At 43.8% G+C, this 16,022-nt stretch overlaps 1 protein-coding gene across 1 annotated transcript in view; it reads left to right on the top strand.

Annotated features, from left to right (window-relative positions):
* gad2 (glutamate decarboxylase 2) overlaps positions 1-16,022 on the top strand; it is a 126,534-nt gene that overhangs the window by 78,054 nt on the left and 32,458 nt on the right. Inside the window, exons 8-10 of the mRNA XM_028804364.2 lie at positions 9,794-9,873; positions 9,976-10,030; positions 13,565-13,681. Coding sequence (XP_028660197.1) covers positions 9,794-9,873; positions 9,976-10,030; positions 13,565-13,681 — 252 coding nt within the window. The remainder of the gene's footprint in view (positions 1-9,793; positions 9,874-9,975; positions 10,031-13,564; positions 13,682-16,022) is intronic.

Below are 16,022 nucleotides of genomic sequence, written 5' to 3'. Positions count from 1 at the left end.
GTGCGGCTTTCTCGGAAAATCAAGGTACAAACTCGCGATAGTAACTCCCTAATCCTAAGAAAGCTTGCTCTTGCCTCTTGGTTATCGAACGGGGCCATTCAAGGATGTCTTTGATTTTTGAACACTGTGGTTTCACCAGTAAACCCCCACCACCAGGTAGCCTAAATATCTGGCATCGTTCAATCCAAAAAAACATTTCCGGGGATTGATACGGAGTCCCGCTTTCGCTAGCATCAGGAGGATAGCATAAACCTGCAACACATGCTCCTCCCAGGTGCTGGAAAAAATGACCATGTTCTCGAGGTAGACAGCACAGTAGGACTGGTGGGGCTTTAGCACTCTGTCTACCAGACACTGAAAGGTCACTGGCGCCCCATGCAGTCCAAATGGGAGAACCTTGTATTTCCAGTGTCAGCAAGGGGTGGTGAATGCTGTTTTCTCTCTTGCGGATGCCATTAAGGGAATTTGCCAGTACCTCTTAGTCATATCAAGATTAGTCAAATAACGTGCTGTCTCCAGTCTCTCGAGGAGTTAATGCACGCGGGGCATTGGGTAGGCATCGAACTTGGAGACTTGATTGAGACACCGAAAGTCATTACACAATCTCCAGGAGCCGTCTGGCTTAGAAATGAGGACGATAGGACTGGACCACGGGCTGTGACTCTCTTCAATAATGTTCATGTCCAACATCTGTTGAACTTCTAGCTCCACCTCTGTGCGTTTTGCCTCCGGGATGCGATAGGGCCGTTCCCTGCCTACCACCCCGAGGTCCGTCACTATGTCGTGCTCAATCAGCGAGGTCCGGCCTGGTGCCTCACTGACCACTTCCGGGATAGACAGGATCGCACTTTCCAGCTCCTGTCGTTGATGGGAAGTCAGATTGTGTCCGAGGTTAAGGTCTGACTTTTTCGAGAAAAGGGAGTAGGTTGGGCGAGAGGTGAGAGGGTGGTCTTCCCTATCCCTCCACGGTTTCAGCAAGTTAATCTGATATTCCCGCTCGCTCGGTAGACGATTCAGTTGTTTCACCAAATAGTCGGCAAGCCCTTTTCTCTCTTTAACCTCGTAAGGGCTCTGCCAATGGGCCAACAATTTTGAATGGGAAGTGGGCACGAGTACCATCACTTGGTTCCCCGGTTGGAACTCTCACAGGGAGGTGTTTCTATTATAGTTCCATGACTGCGCTGCTTGAGCTCGTGACATGTGCTCCTTTAGGAGGGGTGGAATTTTAGCCAATCTATCGCGTAATTGTGCAGTATATTCCAAAATGTTGGTGGAAGGAAAGGTGTCCCCCTCCCAACCCTCTTTTAGGATTTCCAGGATACCCCAGGGTTGGGGTTCGTATAAAAGTTTAAAAGGGGAAAAGCCCGTGGAAGCTTGTGGCACCTCCCGATAGGCAAAAAGCACCAGGGGTAAGAGCTGGTCCCAGTCAGTGGCGTAGCTGGGGGTGGGCAAGGGGGGACATCTGCGGAGCATCTGTTTAAGGGTTTGGTTGAACCCTTTTACCAACCCGTCTGAGGATGATAAATAGACGTTTTAAGATACTTAATACGGAGTAACTTGGCAACCTCCCTTAATGTATCTAAAGTAAAGGGTGTACCTTGGTCCGTAAGGACTTTCTTAGGTATACCTAATTCCCGTACAATACTTTTTGTATCAGCGGATTTCAGAGGGACCGTCTCTGGATATCGAGTTGCGTAATCAACCATAACTAATATATATTTATGGCCATGTGTCGAAGGTTCTAGGGGACCTACAAGATCGACACTGATCCTCTCAAAGGGCACATCGATGAGTGGAATCGGAACTAGAAGAGCATGGTCCCTCATGGGTATCTGATGTAGCTGACACTCCGGGCAGGACTGACAGAAATGTTGGACCTCCTTGTTGATTCCGGGCCAATAGAAATGGAGTTTCACACTATCTAGGGTTTTTTCAACCCTGAGATGGGTGCCTAGGAGATGGGCGTGTGCTAGTTCGCAGACCTCCCGCCAGTAGGTCCGCGGAACTAACAACAACTTCCGTACCTCACCTTCGTGTTCCATTACTCAATACAACAGATTGTTTTCTAAGACAAAGTAGGGTCCCGGTGGCAGGGAATTTTCTGGTGATGTGCCGTCGACGAAAATGATGGCATTCCTGGCAAACTTCGGGGAATCATTGTTCCACTGTTCTCTTTTAAAAGAAGCCAGCGTAGATCGAAACTGGTAATCTATGTCGGCAAGTGGATCTTGCGGAAGCATCAGGTTAGCGGCTATCTGACCCCGGATCCTCACCCGTCTGTACTTCCGGGTCAAGGTACTTCGCCGGAGAGTCTTCCCCATGGTTGTCCACGTCATCACTAATCGCCAAAGAACACAGTGTGGGAGCATCTGGGATGGTGCCTTGTCCATCCATAATCAGACCCAATCTAGGTTTAGGAGTGGCACCTGATCTACCGCGGTTACTTTCCGACCAGTCCTATCCTAATATAACCGGAAAGGGGGGCTCGGGCAACACAGCGACAAGCAGTTGTTTTGGATCACCTTTCCAGATTATAAAACACTTCGTAGACCTGTACAATCTAGACTCCCCATGTAAACAGGTCACGCTCGTTTGTTGAGCTACTGACTGTCGCGGTAGAACATAATGGTGATGTTACTCCCAGAGTCAAATAACGCTACAACCGAGTGCCCGTTCACCAACACCACTCCCGTATTTGGGACAGCCAGGGGATTCGACAGTGCACAGTACCTCTCTCCTTTGGCCCAGGTGCAGTCCATTGGTTCCACATTCAACGGGCAGGCAGTGAGGAGGTGTCCTACCTTGCTACACTTGAAACAGCGCAGCAGAGCAGGCACCTTCTTCCAGATTTTAACCGGAGCCTCCGCAGTGTGATGGGTGGGCTCAGGGGTAGCGACACGTCCCTGTCGGGCCCCGCGAGCAGACCTCTCCGATTCCCTGACTCAGTTCACTGCCAGTTGGCGCTCCAGAACCTCCAGAAGGCCATTCATATCCTTATACGGATGTCTACGGACCTGCTGGGTGAGGTACTCTGTCATGGCATTCACAAACCCCTCACAGGCCTCTTGCTCCACTTGGCCTTATCCAGCACCCCAGCTTGTCCCACAACTTGAACACCTGGGATCTGGCTGAGCGATTGGGGTCAAGTTTCCAGTGCCGCCATTCCCTCACCTACTGGCCCGAAGTTACGCTGTAGCGATTGAGTATCTCGGCCCTCAGGAGGTCGTAATTAGCGGCTTCCTCCTCTGGAAGGTCGTGATAAGCCCGCTGCGCGACACATTTCAAGTATATGGACTCCCATTCCACCCTCGGCCACTGATTTCGAGAGGCAGTTCTCTCGAAGACCATTAAATACAATTCAATATCATCCAACGATTGGAGGAGGTGGAGGCCGTGCGGGCTCCGGCTTTACCGCTTCTGCTTCTGCCAGCCACATCTTGGTCTCTGCCAGCTCTGCCTTTGTGGCTGCCTCCTCCAGCTTCATGCCCTGGAGCTCATTCATCATCGTGGTTAGGACTTTATTTAGATCCTGCCTTTCAGACATTCTTCGGGCTTAATCCTGCCGACTATGCCACTGTAACAAAAGAACAGAGCACGCATAAAGGTGTGGGGTTTTCCAGCCCCGTATACTGTAAAGAAAAATGCGGTCAGTGTTTTCTCCAACATACAACAGACAGAATGAAAATGACAGGCGGGCAATTTATGGGGTGGGACCGTAAACAGGCAGACGGAATGCTGGGAAGGAACCGTGGTGGTAGATGGGAGTATGACGTCATCAGAGGAGGAACAGAGGGAAGGAAGGGACCAGGAAGTGGCTGAGTTCTGTTATCGAGTCCAGGTGAATTCACGGTGGTGGTGCTTCGTTCTTTCTGCAGAAATAAAGAAAGAAAGGTTAGTACCCCGTCGTTGTCCCCTTGTATGACATGCCACGCTGCTCATTGGGTCCTTAAGCGGCTCCCTATATGCACGTGCGTGACAAAATATATATATATATAATATTTACATCTGAAAATGAAGCCTAAGGTTCTTTGCTAAGATTCATCCTTCAGAGGCAACTCTCGCCCTGCAGGTGTTGATAAAAATGAACTCCATTAAAAGCAGATTAATGGCTTAACGTTATCTCTGCAGGAAAGCCATAGCTTTACTGCCAGCCGCTTCTCCATGATCAAATTACGCTCTTACTGGAAGAGCTTTAGTTCAAGGATACAGCGAGCACTGACGTGATTTCATTTGGAGCGATGGGACGACTGCTAGAAGAAACTTTCACTGGGAGGCTGTCCGAATTGTGTTATTTATCGTATTTGCTTATAGATATGTCAAGAATGTTATAAAGGAGCTGCGGTGGGCTGGTGCCCTGCCCAGGGTTTGTTTCCCCCCCGTGACCCTGTAGTTAGGATATAGCAGGTTGGATAATGGATGGATGTTATAAAGGAGCAAAAGTAATGTCAAGATTTTGCCTTCTGTAAGACTGATTGACTTTTGAAGAATATTCAAGGGCTTGTTAAGAGTCAAAGAACAATACAACCTGGCAGGACTAATGAGTTCTTTTTGTCCTTTTACTATTTCACTGAAAGTTACACAACATCATTTTTCAAACTTCCTCCTCAGTATTTGTCCCGCGTTAATGCAGGGTCTGCCAACTCACTTGTTTCTCTCCATTTCTCCCGATCTAGAGTGTCGCTTTAACTTTGTCGCATGTCATCCTTTAGTCTGTCAAGTCATCGCTTCTCAGGATGTCCACGTGGTCATTAACCTTTTAGGCTGAGACCAACTGCAGTTTTTGCCACAGAAGTGGTTTTCACTTTGGACGATGTGGCCATACCATCATAAGTAGGTTTCCTGTATCTAATTGCCAATGGGTGCTAATCCTACAACAACAACAATACAATTGATTTCCTGTACAGCCCAAAATCACACAAAGAATACCTCCATGGGCTTTAACAGACCCTGTTATTTGATAGGCCCCACTGAGGCTTGACTCCCTAAGAAGTCAAGAAAAATTGAATTTGGAATCTGTTAAATCATCACAGAAGGACTTGGACAGCATACAGGATTGGGCAGATTTGTGGTAGATGGAAATTTAATGTTAGTAAATGTAAAGTATTACACATAGAAAGTAAAAATGTGATGTCTGAATACACAATGGGCAGTCAGAAAATCGAGAGTACGTCTTATGAGAAGGATTTAGGAGTCATGGTGGACTCCAAGCTATCAACTGCCAGACAGTGTTCAGAAGCTATTAAGAAGACTAACAGAATGTCAGGTTATATAGCTCCCTGACGTGTGGGGTACAAGTCCAAAGAGGTTCTGCTGAAGCTTTATAACACACTGGTGAAGCCACATCTGGAGTCCTGTGTGCAGTTTTGGTCTCCAGGCTACAAAAGGACATAGCAGCACTGGAAAAGGCCCAGAAAAGAGCGACCAGGCTGATACCAAGACTACAGGGGATGAATTATGAGAAAAAATTGAAAGAGCTGAACCTGTTAACCATTTATTGTCAGCAAATGTAAAGAATTATACGTAGGAAGTAAAAATGTGAGGTTTGAATACACAATGGGTAGCCTGAAAATCGAGAGTACACCTTATGAGAAGGATTTAGGAATCATAGAGAACTCTAACACTATCAACTTCCCGTCAGTGTTTAGAAGCCATTAAGAAGGCAAATAGAATGTCAGGTTATATACCGCCCTGATGTGTGGAGTACAAGACCAAGGAGGTTCTGCTCAAGCTTTATAATGCACTGGTGAGGCCTCATCTGTAGTCCTGTGTGCAGTTTTGGTCTCCAGGCTACAAAAAGGACATAGCAGCACTAGAGAAGGTCCAGAGAAGAGCGACCAGGCTGATTACAGGACTACAGGGGATGAATTATGAAGAAAGATTAAAAGAGCTGAGCCTATACAGTTTAAGCAAAAGGAGATTAACAGGAGATATGACTGAAGTGTTTAAAATGATGAAGGAAATTAGTCCAGTGGATCAAGACAGTGACTCTAAAATGAGTTCATCAAGAACACAGGGGCACAGTTTGAAACTTGTTACGGGTAAATTTTGCACAAACATTAGGGAGTTTTTCTTTACACAAAGAACGATGGACACTTGAAATAAGCTACCAAGTAGCATGGTAGACAGTATGACGTTGGGGACTTTCAAAACTCGACTTAATGTTTTTTTAGAAGAATTAGGTGGATATTACTGGCAAGCTTTGTTGGGCTGAATGGCCTTTTCTCGTCAAGATTGTTCTAAAATAAAAACCTTTCTAGGGAGAAAAATTGGAAGAAATATTGGGAAAGGAAACTCCAAGCAGGTTGGGTGTGCAATGAGTGCCAAAAAAATGGGGTAAATACGACACATAAAACAGAACACAAGTAGTCCTCTTCACAGAGCTTTTAGATCTTTTTGTCAGATGTTTCCATGGTATACAGAAGTATAATTACAAGCATTTTATACGTTTCAAAGGCTTTTATTGACAACTACATGAAGTTTATGCAATGAGTCAATATTTGTAGTGTTGGCCCTTCTTTCTTTCTCAAGACCTCCGCCATTCGCACTGGCAGGCTGTTAATCAACTTCTGGGGCGCATCCTGACTGATGGCAGCCCATTCTTGCAGAATCAATGCTTGGAGTTTGTCAGAATTGATGGCTTTTTGTTTTGTTTGTCCTCTTGAGGATTGACCAGAAGTTCTCAGTGGCATTGAGGTCTGGGGAGTTTCCTGGCCATGGACCCAAAACTTCAATGTTTTGTGTCACGAGCCTTTTAGTTCTCACACATGAATAAAGAATGGTACCAAAATATCCTCTGAGAGCAACTTCTCCCAACCATCCAAGAACAGTTTGGTGACCGACAATGCCTTTTCCAGCATGGTGGAGCAACGGGCCATAAGGCAAAAGTGATAGCTAAGTGACTCAGGGAACAAAACATCGAAATTGTGGGTCCATGGCCAGGAAACTCCCCAGATCTTAATCCGGATCTGCTTCTATAAACGTGTAATCCATTTTGCAAAATCCACAGTCTAATCGCAAACAGTAGAAATAAATATTCTGGGAGGCCAATTGGGCAGGTGCGACACGAGCTCCACCAAGGGAAGCTGTGGTCTTCTTCACTACATTCTCGTAATATTACAAGTGTTCTTGTTGCTTTATGCTGTCCTTCAGATAAATTTTTTACATTTCAACAATGGCAGTGAAGCATAGTACCACAGCAAGTGTTTTGTCTAAGTGCAAGATGTTGCTTAGTTCATTTTCAGTGTACAAGATTATGTATTTGCGGTAACTGGTAGCAAAAGTGTATAGTGAATTGGGACTACTGGAGCCAAATCCACTTTTTCCCGTAGGATCAATGCTTCAGTTTTCCTGGTTTCCATTTCTGCATTTTTGTTCAGGAAAGTACCCTTGTAATAATTCATTACATTTATACAGCACTTTTCAAGGTACTCAGAGCACTTTACACAGTGATTGGGGAGCCACTTTAACCACCATTATTGTGAAGCATCCACCTGGATGATTTGACGGCAGCCATTTTGCACCAGTACGGTCACCACACATTAGCTATTAGGTGAAGTGGTGTTAGATAGTTAGCTAATCAGAGACGGGGGTGACTAGGGGGCCAGAATGACTGTGGTGGACAATTTAGCCAGGACATCGAGATTTTACGTCTCATCCGGACGGACTGCGTCATTTTTACAGCACAGTGTCTCCGTCACTGCACTGCAGCATTGGGATCCACTTTCTGAACACAAGGTAGGCGCCCCCTGCTGGCCTTGCAGCACCTCTTCCAGAAGCAACCCATCTTTTTTACTGGTTGGTCTCCCATCCTATTACTGGAACATGCTTAGCTTCAGGTGGGTGACCCATTCTGAAGTGCACGTGGTATGGCTGTAGATAATGAGAATTAATCTCTTAAAATGGTAATGATCATAACCTGGTTCTTTATTAGCAAACTATTGATGGTATTTGAATCTATGTGCCCAGATACAGTCATATGAAAAAGTTTGGGAACCCCTCTCAGCCTGCATAATAATTGACTCTCCTTTCAACAAAAAAGATAACAGTGGTGTGTCTTTCATTTCCTAGGAACATCTGAGTACTGTGGTGTTTTATGAACAAAGATTTTTAGTGAAGCAATATTTAGTTGTATGAAATGAAATCAAATGTGAAAAACTGGCTGTGCACAAATGTGGGTCCCCTTGTCATTGTGCTGATTTGAATGCCTGTCACTGCTCAATGCTGATTGGTTGGATGAGCTCATTGACTCTTGAACTTCATAGACAGGTGTGTCCAATCATGAGATATAAAGGGATTTAAGGTGGTCAATTGCAAGTTGTGCTTCCTTCCCTTTGACTCTCCTCTGAAGAGTGACAGCATGGGATCCTCAAAGCAACTCTCCAAAGATCTGAAAACAAAGATTGTTTAGGGGGTTTAGGGGAAGGCTACAAAAAGCCATCTCAGTGGTTTAAACTGTCAGTTTCATCTGTAAGGAATGGAATCAGGAAATGGAAGGCCACAGGCACAGTTGCTGTTAAACCCAGCAGGTCTGGTAGGCCAAGAAAAATACAGGAGCGGCATATGCGCAGGATTGTGAGAATGGTTACAGACAACCCACAGATCACCTCCAAAGACCTGCAAGAACATCTTGCTGCAGATGGTGTATCTGTAGATCGTTCTACAATTCAGCGCAATTTGCACAAAGAACATCTTTATGGCAGGGTGATGAGAAAGAAGCCCTTTCTGCACTCACGTCACAAACAGAGTCGCTTGTTGTATGCCAATGCTCATTTAGACAAGCCAGATTCATTTTGGAACAAAGTGCTTTGGACTGATGAGATACAAATTTAGTTATTTGGTCATAACAAAAAGCGCTTTGCATGGTGGAAGAAGAACACCGCATTCCAAGAAAAACACCTGCTACCTACTGTCAAATTTGGTGGAGGTTCCATCACGCTGTGGGGCTGTGTTGCTAGTTCAGGGACTGGGGCCCTTGTTAAAGTCGAGGGTCATATGAATTCAACCCAATATCAACAAATTCTTCAGGATAATGTTCAGGCATCAGTCACAAAGTTGAAGTTACGCAGGGGTTGGATATTCCAATAAGACAATGACCCAAAACACAGTTTGAAATCTACAAAGGCATTCATGCAGAGGGAGAAGTACAATGTTCTGGAATGGCCGTCACAGTCCCCTGACTTGAATATCATCGAAAATCTATGGGATGATTTGAAGCAGGCTGTCCATGCTCGGCAGCCATCAAATTAACTGAACTGGAGAGATTTTGTATGAAGAATGGTCAGAAATACCTCCATCCAGAATCCAGACACTCATCAAAGGCTATAGGAGGACAACGTCTAGAGGCTGTTAGATTAGCAAAAGGAGACTCAACTAAGTATTGATGTAATATCTCTGTTGGGGTGCCCACATTTATGCACCTGTCTAATTTTGTTATGATGCATATTGCATATTTTCTGTTTATCCAATAAACTTAATGTCACTGCTGAAATACTACTGTCTCCATAAGGCATGTCAGATATTAAAAGGAAATTGCTATTTTGAAAGCTCAGCCAATGAGAAACAAAAATCCAAAGAATTAAGAGGGGCTCCCAAACTTTTTCATATGATTGTATGTAAGTAGAGTGCAGAAGGGGAATGAAATAAAGAGCTAGGTAATGAAAATTAGACACATCTTTAAAATGTATTACATTTGTTATATTTTGATGTTTGTGGGCTGAAGCAATTAAATGTACAGCAAAATGAAAAAAAATATTTGTTACACTTATGTCAAGGCTGCTCCTTTATTCCTTTTCAGAGTCACTTTTCCATTAAAAAGGGGGCTGCAGCATTGGGAATCGGTACAGACAGTGTTGTTTTAGTCAAGGTCGATGAGAGGTACGTTTACAATATTTATTTATATTTTTACATTTTTTTACATAACTGATGTCATTAAGGCTACTAAACATTCATGTAATAAAATGTAGTTTCCTTCCATAGAGGTAAAATGATCCCATCTGATCTGGAACGAAGAATCATTGAAGCCAAACAAAAGGTAACCTACAAAATGAAACCAATTAATTAATTTAGGGAGCCCCTGGCTCCAGACCAAAATATGAAGATGGGGATTGGGGGTGTATGAAATACTAGAGGTGGGCATGATGTGACAAAGTCCTAAAAATCCAACAAGTAACATATTATAACTGACAGAGTGGTCAGTCCAGCTAAATGACTGTTTCAGGAGAAAGTCTGCTGTATGAACATAAATTTATTTAATGTTTTCTTTATTAATGACTGATCTTCTAATACATCATTTGATATTAACAGTGATATACCCTGTATATATATATATATATATATATATATATATATATATATAAAATCCAACATCTGTGTGTCTATCTGCTTTTCACGAGAGAACTACTTAATCGATTTAGATCTGTTTTTTTTTTCTATAATTTGCTTAAACATTCCAGTTGATTTTGCGATTTCTCTGACTGCACTCATCAAAGTTCGCTTGCAGTAATGATTTATTTGCACGAATCCGAGAGACAAGCAGCGGGCCAAGGGAAGTTGCGTGGGGGGGAGCCCTCCTCACTCACATGCCAGCCTCGGGGTGTTCCTTATTTCTGCTTAGCTAGCAAATGAGAGAACTACTTAACGGATTTAGATTGGGTTTCTTTCTAAAATTTGTTTGAACATTCCGGTCGATTTTGCAACTTCTCTCATCGCCTTAAGAATCATAGTTCACTTGCAGGAGCGATATATTCGCACTAATCCGAGATGGGGGCTGTGTGCCGAGGGGAGGAGGAAGTGTGACGTCAGGAGTGGGGAGCTGAGCAGCACTGTTTTACTACTATACAGGCAGAGCCTTGGGGGATGGCTAGTACGTTTGTAAAAGTTCTTTTAACTTTTACAAGTTAGACTACACTTAGTGGAGAACAAGTCTGGAAACCATTCAGTCCATCAAGCACATCTGTTTAGCTGTCCCATCCAGATCCTTCTGAAAGTTTTTCAAGGTTTCTGCTTCAACTCTGTATCTCAGTAGTTTGTTCCAAAGTCCCACAACTCTTTGCGTAAAGACGTGCTTCCTGGCTTCAGTTTTTAATGCACTTCTCTTAATTTCCACTGGTGTCCTCAATTACGTGATTCACCCATCAAGCCGAAAGAATGTTGCTGGATCTTCTTCATCAAAGTCTTTGTGGATTTTGAAGACCTGGGTGTGGTCCCCACACAGTCTCCTCTGCTCGAGACTAAACGGGTTTAATTCTGGGAGTCTGTCACAGTAGGACAGGGGTGTCCAAGTCTAACCCTGGAGGGCCGCAGTTCCTGAAGGTTTTCCTTCCTGCCACTTTCTTAATCAGTAACCATTTATTTATTGATATTTATTATTATCATTTATTTATTTATATTTCTGCTATTAATTGCCTTCTTTTAACTTCATTTTAATTGCCTTTTTTGGTGTTTAGGACTCAGTCCTCTGAAATTGCTTATTTTTTCCTTAAATGGCAGCCAAATAAAAAGAAGATGTGAAGTGAGTCAATGGATGACCAGCTAAGTTGGGGGCTCAAGATGCCACCAATTTCACTCCAACCAGTTCAATAATTAGAAGCTGATTCTTATTGTTAATTGAACTCGGTATTTAATTCTATGGCTTGTTGCTGCTCTCACTCAACCAGATCAGGAAGCCCCATCAAACGTTTGTGGACCTGAGAAGATCAACACTACTCAGAACAACATCTTTCGTTATTTTCAGATATTGTATGATGGATGCAGGTTAGCTGGTCATGTGTTGGCTGGTTTTGTATCTCGTTGTTTGGTTGCTAATTAATGAACAAAAGGAACAATTATGGGGTTTGAGTCTTAAATAGCAAGTCAGTTAAAATGAAGGGAAAGAAGTTAATTAGCAGTGGAAACACATCACTAATTAAGAAAATGGTTAGAATGAAAACTTGTAGCCACTTTAGCTCTCCAGGATCGGAGTTGGATACCCCTGCAGTAGGATATGTCCTTAAGTCCCATGATGCACTTGGTTGCTCTCCTCTACACAGCTTTAAGGAGCTTAAACTTTATTATTCCCAAGTACGCTTTTTGAAATGCATGCTCATGATGGGCCTAAATCTATCTCAGCAATACTGGGCATAAGGCAGGAGACCACCGCTGTCTCATCGCAGTGCCTGTTTGTGCACAAGACTGTTCTGAACTGGCGATTAACCTGATATGCACATCACTGGCACACAGATGCTTTCAAATTCCACGTCAGCAACGTCCAAGTACAGGGATCAACCAAGGTTGGATCAGTCAGGTGACAGTACTTACCAACTGCATCTCCCATAATGTTAATTGTATTTTAGCTTACTGCAAGTTTGTCCTTCATTAATAACACCCTATGAATTGATATACAGTGTAACCTTGGTTTGCAAGCATAATTCATTCCAGAAACGTGCTTGAAATCCAAAGCACTCGTATATCAAAGCAAATTTCCCCATAAGAGATAATGGAAACTCAGATGATTGGTTCCACAACACAAAACTATTCATTTAAAAATGATTAATACAATATATAAAGTAAAAATACATAAAACAAATTAACCTGCACTTTACCTTTGAAAAGAATTGTGGCTGGTGTGAGGGAGACGAGAGAGAGGAGGAGGAGGGTTGTTGTGTAGGACGACTTTCACTCTAACTAGCAGAATCCCTGCTATCTGTTGGCTCACTGGAATCTTCTTCTTTTTTTGTGATTTTAACAAGGAACCTCTCCAATGACAGTTGCTTTTGCCTGATGAGTCACTACACTTGGACACTATAAGGTTTCTAAACTCTTTTGGGATTTCCCCCGACGGGACAACACGCGGAAGAGCGTCCCGAAACAACCACAGACTCCCAGCGCTGTAGCAGTTCACCGTAAAAGCGAATCTGAATCGGCCATTGATGGGTGATACAAGGAACATTGTAAATGCAAAGGGCACAGTATTACTTGGCCACTAACCTGGTCACGACCCTGCCTGACTGCTGTGTCTGTGTATAGGAGAGCGGCAGATCCCACTACAATAAATAACCGCGTTGTTCCTGTTTCAAGCTGAATAAAGCTGGTGTTGCTAAAGTACTGAGACTCAGCTTCGTGTTTTGGGGTGCAAGACGGGGACTCGCACGTTACAACACACACATGTGGTCACAATGCTATAGTAAACAGTATACACTCGTATGGATGTTGACTATATGAGTGAGGCACGCTGACTGAGGCCGAGAACAGGAGATGATTACCCACAGCGAGAGAGAGAAAGATGAACCATCAGCTCAGTTGTGATCACGTGACGCTCAGCAGACAAAGCGTATATGTACTACTTGTAAGACCTCACTCGTTTATCAAGTTAAAATTTATTAAAAATTTTAGCTCGTCTTGCAAAACACTTGCAGACCAAGTTACTCGCAATCCAAGGTTTTACTGTATCTACAAGGGTTTATTGCAGTTTTACAACTACTTAGCATTTTCAACTTTTATTCAACATTTTCATTTGTATCTCAGCACCTTTTGTTATTATGTTAAGAGGAAAATCATTTCTGACATACACACTTGTTTCATTTTCCAGGGTTATGTGCCATTTTTTGTGAGTGCTACAGCTGGCACCACCGTGTATGGCGCGTTTGATCCCCTCATAGCCATCGCAGATGTGTGCAGGAAGTACAAGATTTGGATGCATGTTGACGTAAGTATGGACAGAAAGTTGTAACGAATCTAGAACATCACTTAGTACAACTTTTTAGCTGAGATAAATAATGGAGCCTTGACACAAAAGGAGCTTTGGGGCAGCCTCCCGTATACTTGGCAAATGGCTGCTAAAGTGGTAAAAAGGTTGCAAGGAAATGGTCTTTACAGACAAGAGTCCAAAACAGAACTGAGGTCTGGTACAGACATGGTGGGTTTTAAAGATGGAGGGAGGAAGTGACGTTTCCGGGGTGGAGCCAGAAATGACATCATAGGGCCCAGGCAGAATTTCCCGCATTTGGTCTGCGGGGAAAAAAGAGAAAGGGTCAGTGCACTCTGCCACCCCCTGGTCTGACTGGGAATTACCTTCTTTCAAGCCTTTGTGGCACAGCACAAGTTGCTTTATCATTGTCTCTTCCTGGAAAACTGCAGCAAAAGCAATCTGTGAAAAAGTCTTCAACAAAGTATTCAGAGTCCTTCACTCTTTTTACATTATGGTGTAGCCTTGTGCTAAAATCATTTAAATTAATTTCTTCCTCATTAAACAACACTTAATATCCAGAAATGGCAAAACCAAAACAGGATTTTAGGAGATTTTGCAAATCTATTTCAAATAGATAGATAGAGTTGCATAGTGTGGGGGAGGAACGATCTCCTCAGTCTGTCAGTGGAGCAGGACGGTGACAGAAGTCTGTCGCTGAAGCTGCTCCTCTGTCTGGAGATGATGCTGTTTAGTAGATTCTCCATGATTGACAGGAGTCTGCTCAGCGCCCGTCGCTCTGCCACAGATGTCAAACTGTCCAGCTCCATGCCTACAATAGAGCCTGCCTTCCTCACCAGTTTGTCCAGGCGTGAGGCATCCCTCTTCTTTATGCCTCCCCAGCACACCACCTCGTAGAAGAGGGCGCTCGCCACAACCATCTGTTAGAACATCTGCACCATCTTATTGCAGATGTTGAAGGACGCCAGCCTTCTAAGGAAGTATAGTCGGCTCTGTCCTCTCTTGCACAGAGTATCAGTATTGGCAGTCCAGTCCAGTTTATCATCCAGCTGCACTCCCAGGTATTTATAGGTCTGCACCCTCTGCACACAGTCACCCACTGTTTACTCTTGCGAAAGGAGTAGCCTTGATGATCGCGGCGGGGGAGTATTGTCATAAGCTTGCCGTTCTGTCATCGATATTTTTTTTTCGTAGCAACCAAGCACGAATTCGTTCAATCAATTAGGAGAATAGTTACTTTCATCATAAAATATAAAAACACAACAACACTGTAATTCCCCACCATGCTAAACAAGTTTCAAGAATGGTTTTAATTAATTCATTTATGTGCACCCCACAATTTTATTTAGTCGCATACAACCACAAAAATTGTGGTTAAAGAAAAATTTATTTTTTGCTTTTTAGTGCATTTATAACAAAAGTAAATAAAATCGTTTTACTCGAAAATTTTTTTAATGTATTTTATTGTTTATGATGGCGACGTTTTGCATGTCCAGATGTGCACGTAGGAATTTAACATTCTCTGGACATGTTACAAAACGTCTACTACTATTATACGTTTATACTTTCTTCATTCTAATCATCTATATATATAATTCACTAAGCCGACAGAACAAGCAAGACAACCATGGGATACGCACAACATAGCCACGCCCGCCAACTCACAGAGACTCGCCCACCAACACTAAGACCATGAGATATGGTGGAAGGGCACCACCAGGTGTGGAGCCTTTCGCTTAATTTGACACGGGAAACCTTACCTGGCCCGGACACAGAGAGGATTGACAAATTGATAGCTCTTTCTCGATTCAGTGGGTGGTGGTGCATGGCCGTTCTTAGTTGGTGGAGCGATTTGTCTGGTTAATTCCAGCCTGCTAAATAGTTACGTGACCCAAGAGCGGTTGGCATCCAACTTCTTAGAGGGACAAGTGGCTTTCAGCCACGTGCGATTGAGCATTAACAGGTCTGTGATGCCCCTGGATGTCCGGTACTGCACGCGCGTTACACTAAATGGATCAACGTGTGTCTACCCGGTGCCAAGAGGCATGGGTAACACCATTCGTGATGGAGAGCGGGGCTTGCAATTGTTCCCCACGAACGAGGAATTCCCAGTAAGTGCCGGTCATACGCTCGCACTGATTACGTCCCTGCCCTTTGTACACACCCACCCCATACCACAGCCAAGTTACTACCATGGTCGGGTGACTTGGTGGATTACATATAGAAAAGCAGCCGGAACTGCAAAGAACAATGAAAAGTCAACGTGACTCAGAGGTGCATGTGGACTGTAGCAGAGACAAAAGCGACTGAGGCGGTGTTTGGAAAATGAACAGTCAACGTG

Source organism: Erpetoichthys calabaricus, chromosome 6 (assembly GCF_900747795.2).
Source record: "Erpetoichthys calabaricus chromosome 6, fErpCal1.3, whole genome shotgun sequence".
NCBI classification, from domain to species: domain Eukaryota; kingdom Metazoa; phylum Chordata; class Cladistia; order Polypteriformes; family Polypteridae; genus Erpetoichthys; species Erpetoichthys calabaricus.
Note: the sequence above shows the minus strand (reverse complement) of the source record. Positions and strands in the feature narration are given on the sequence as shown.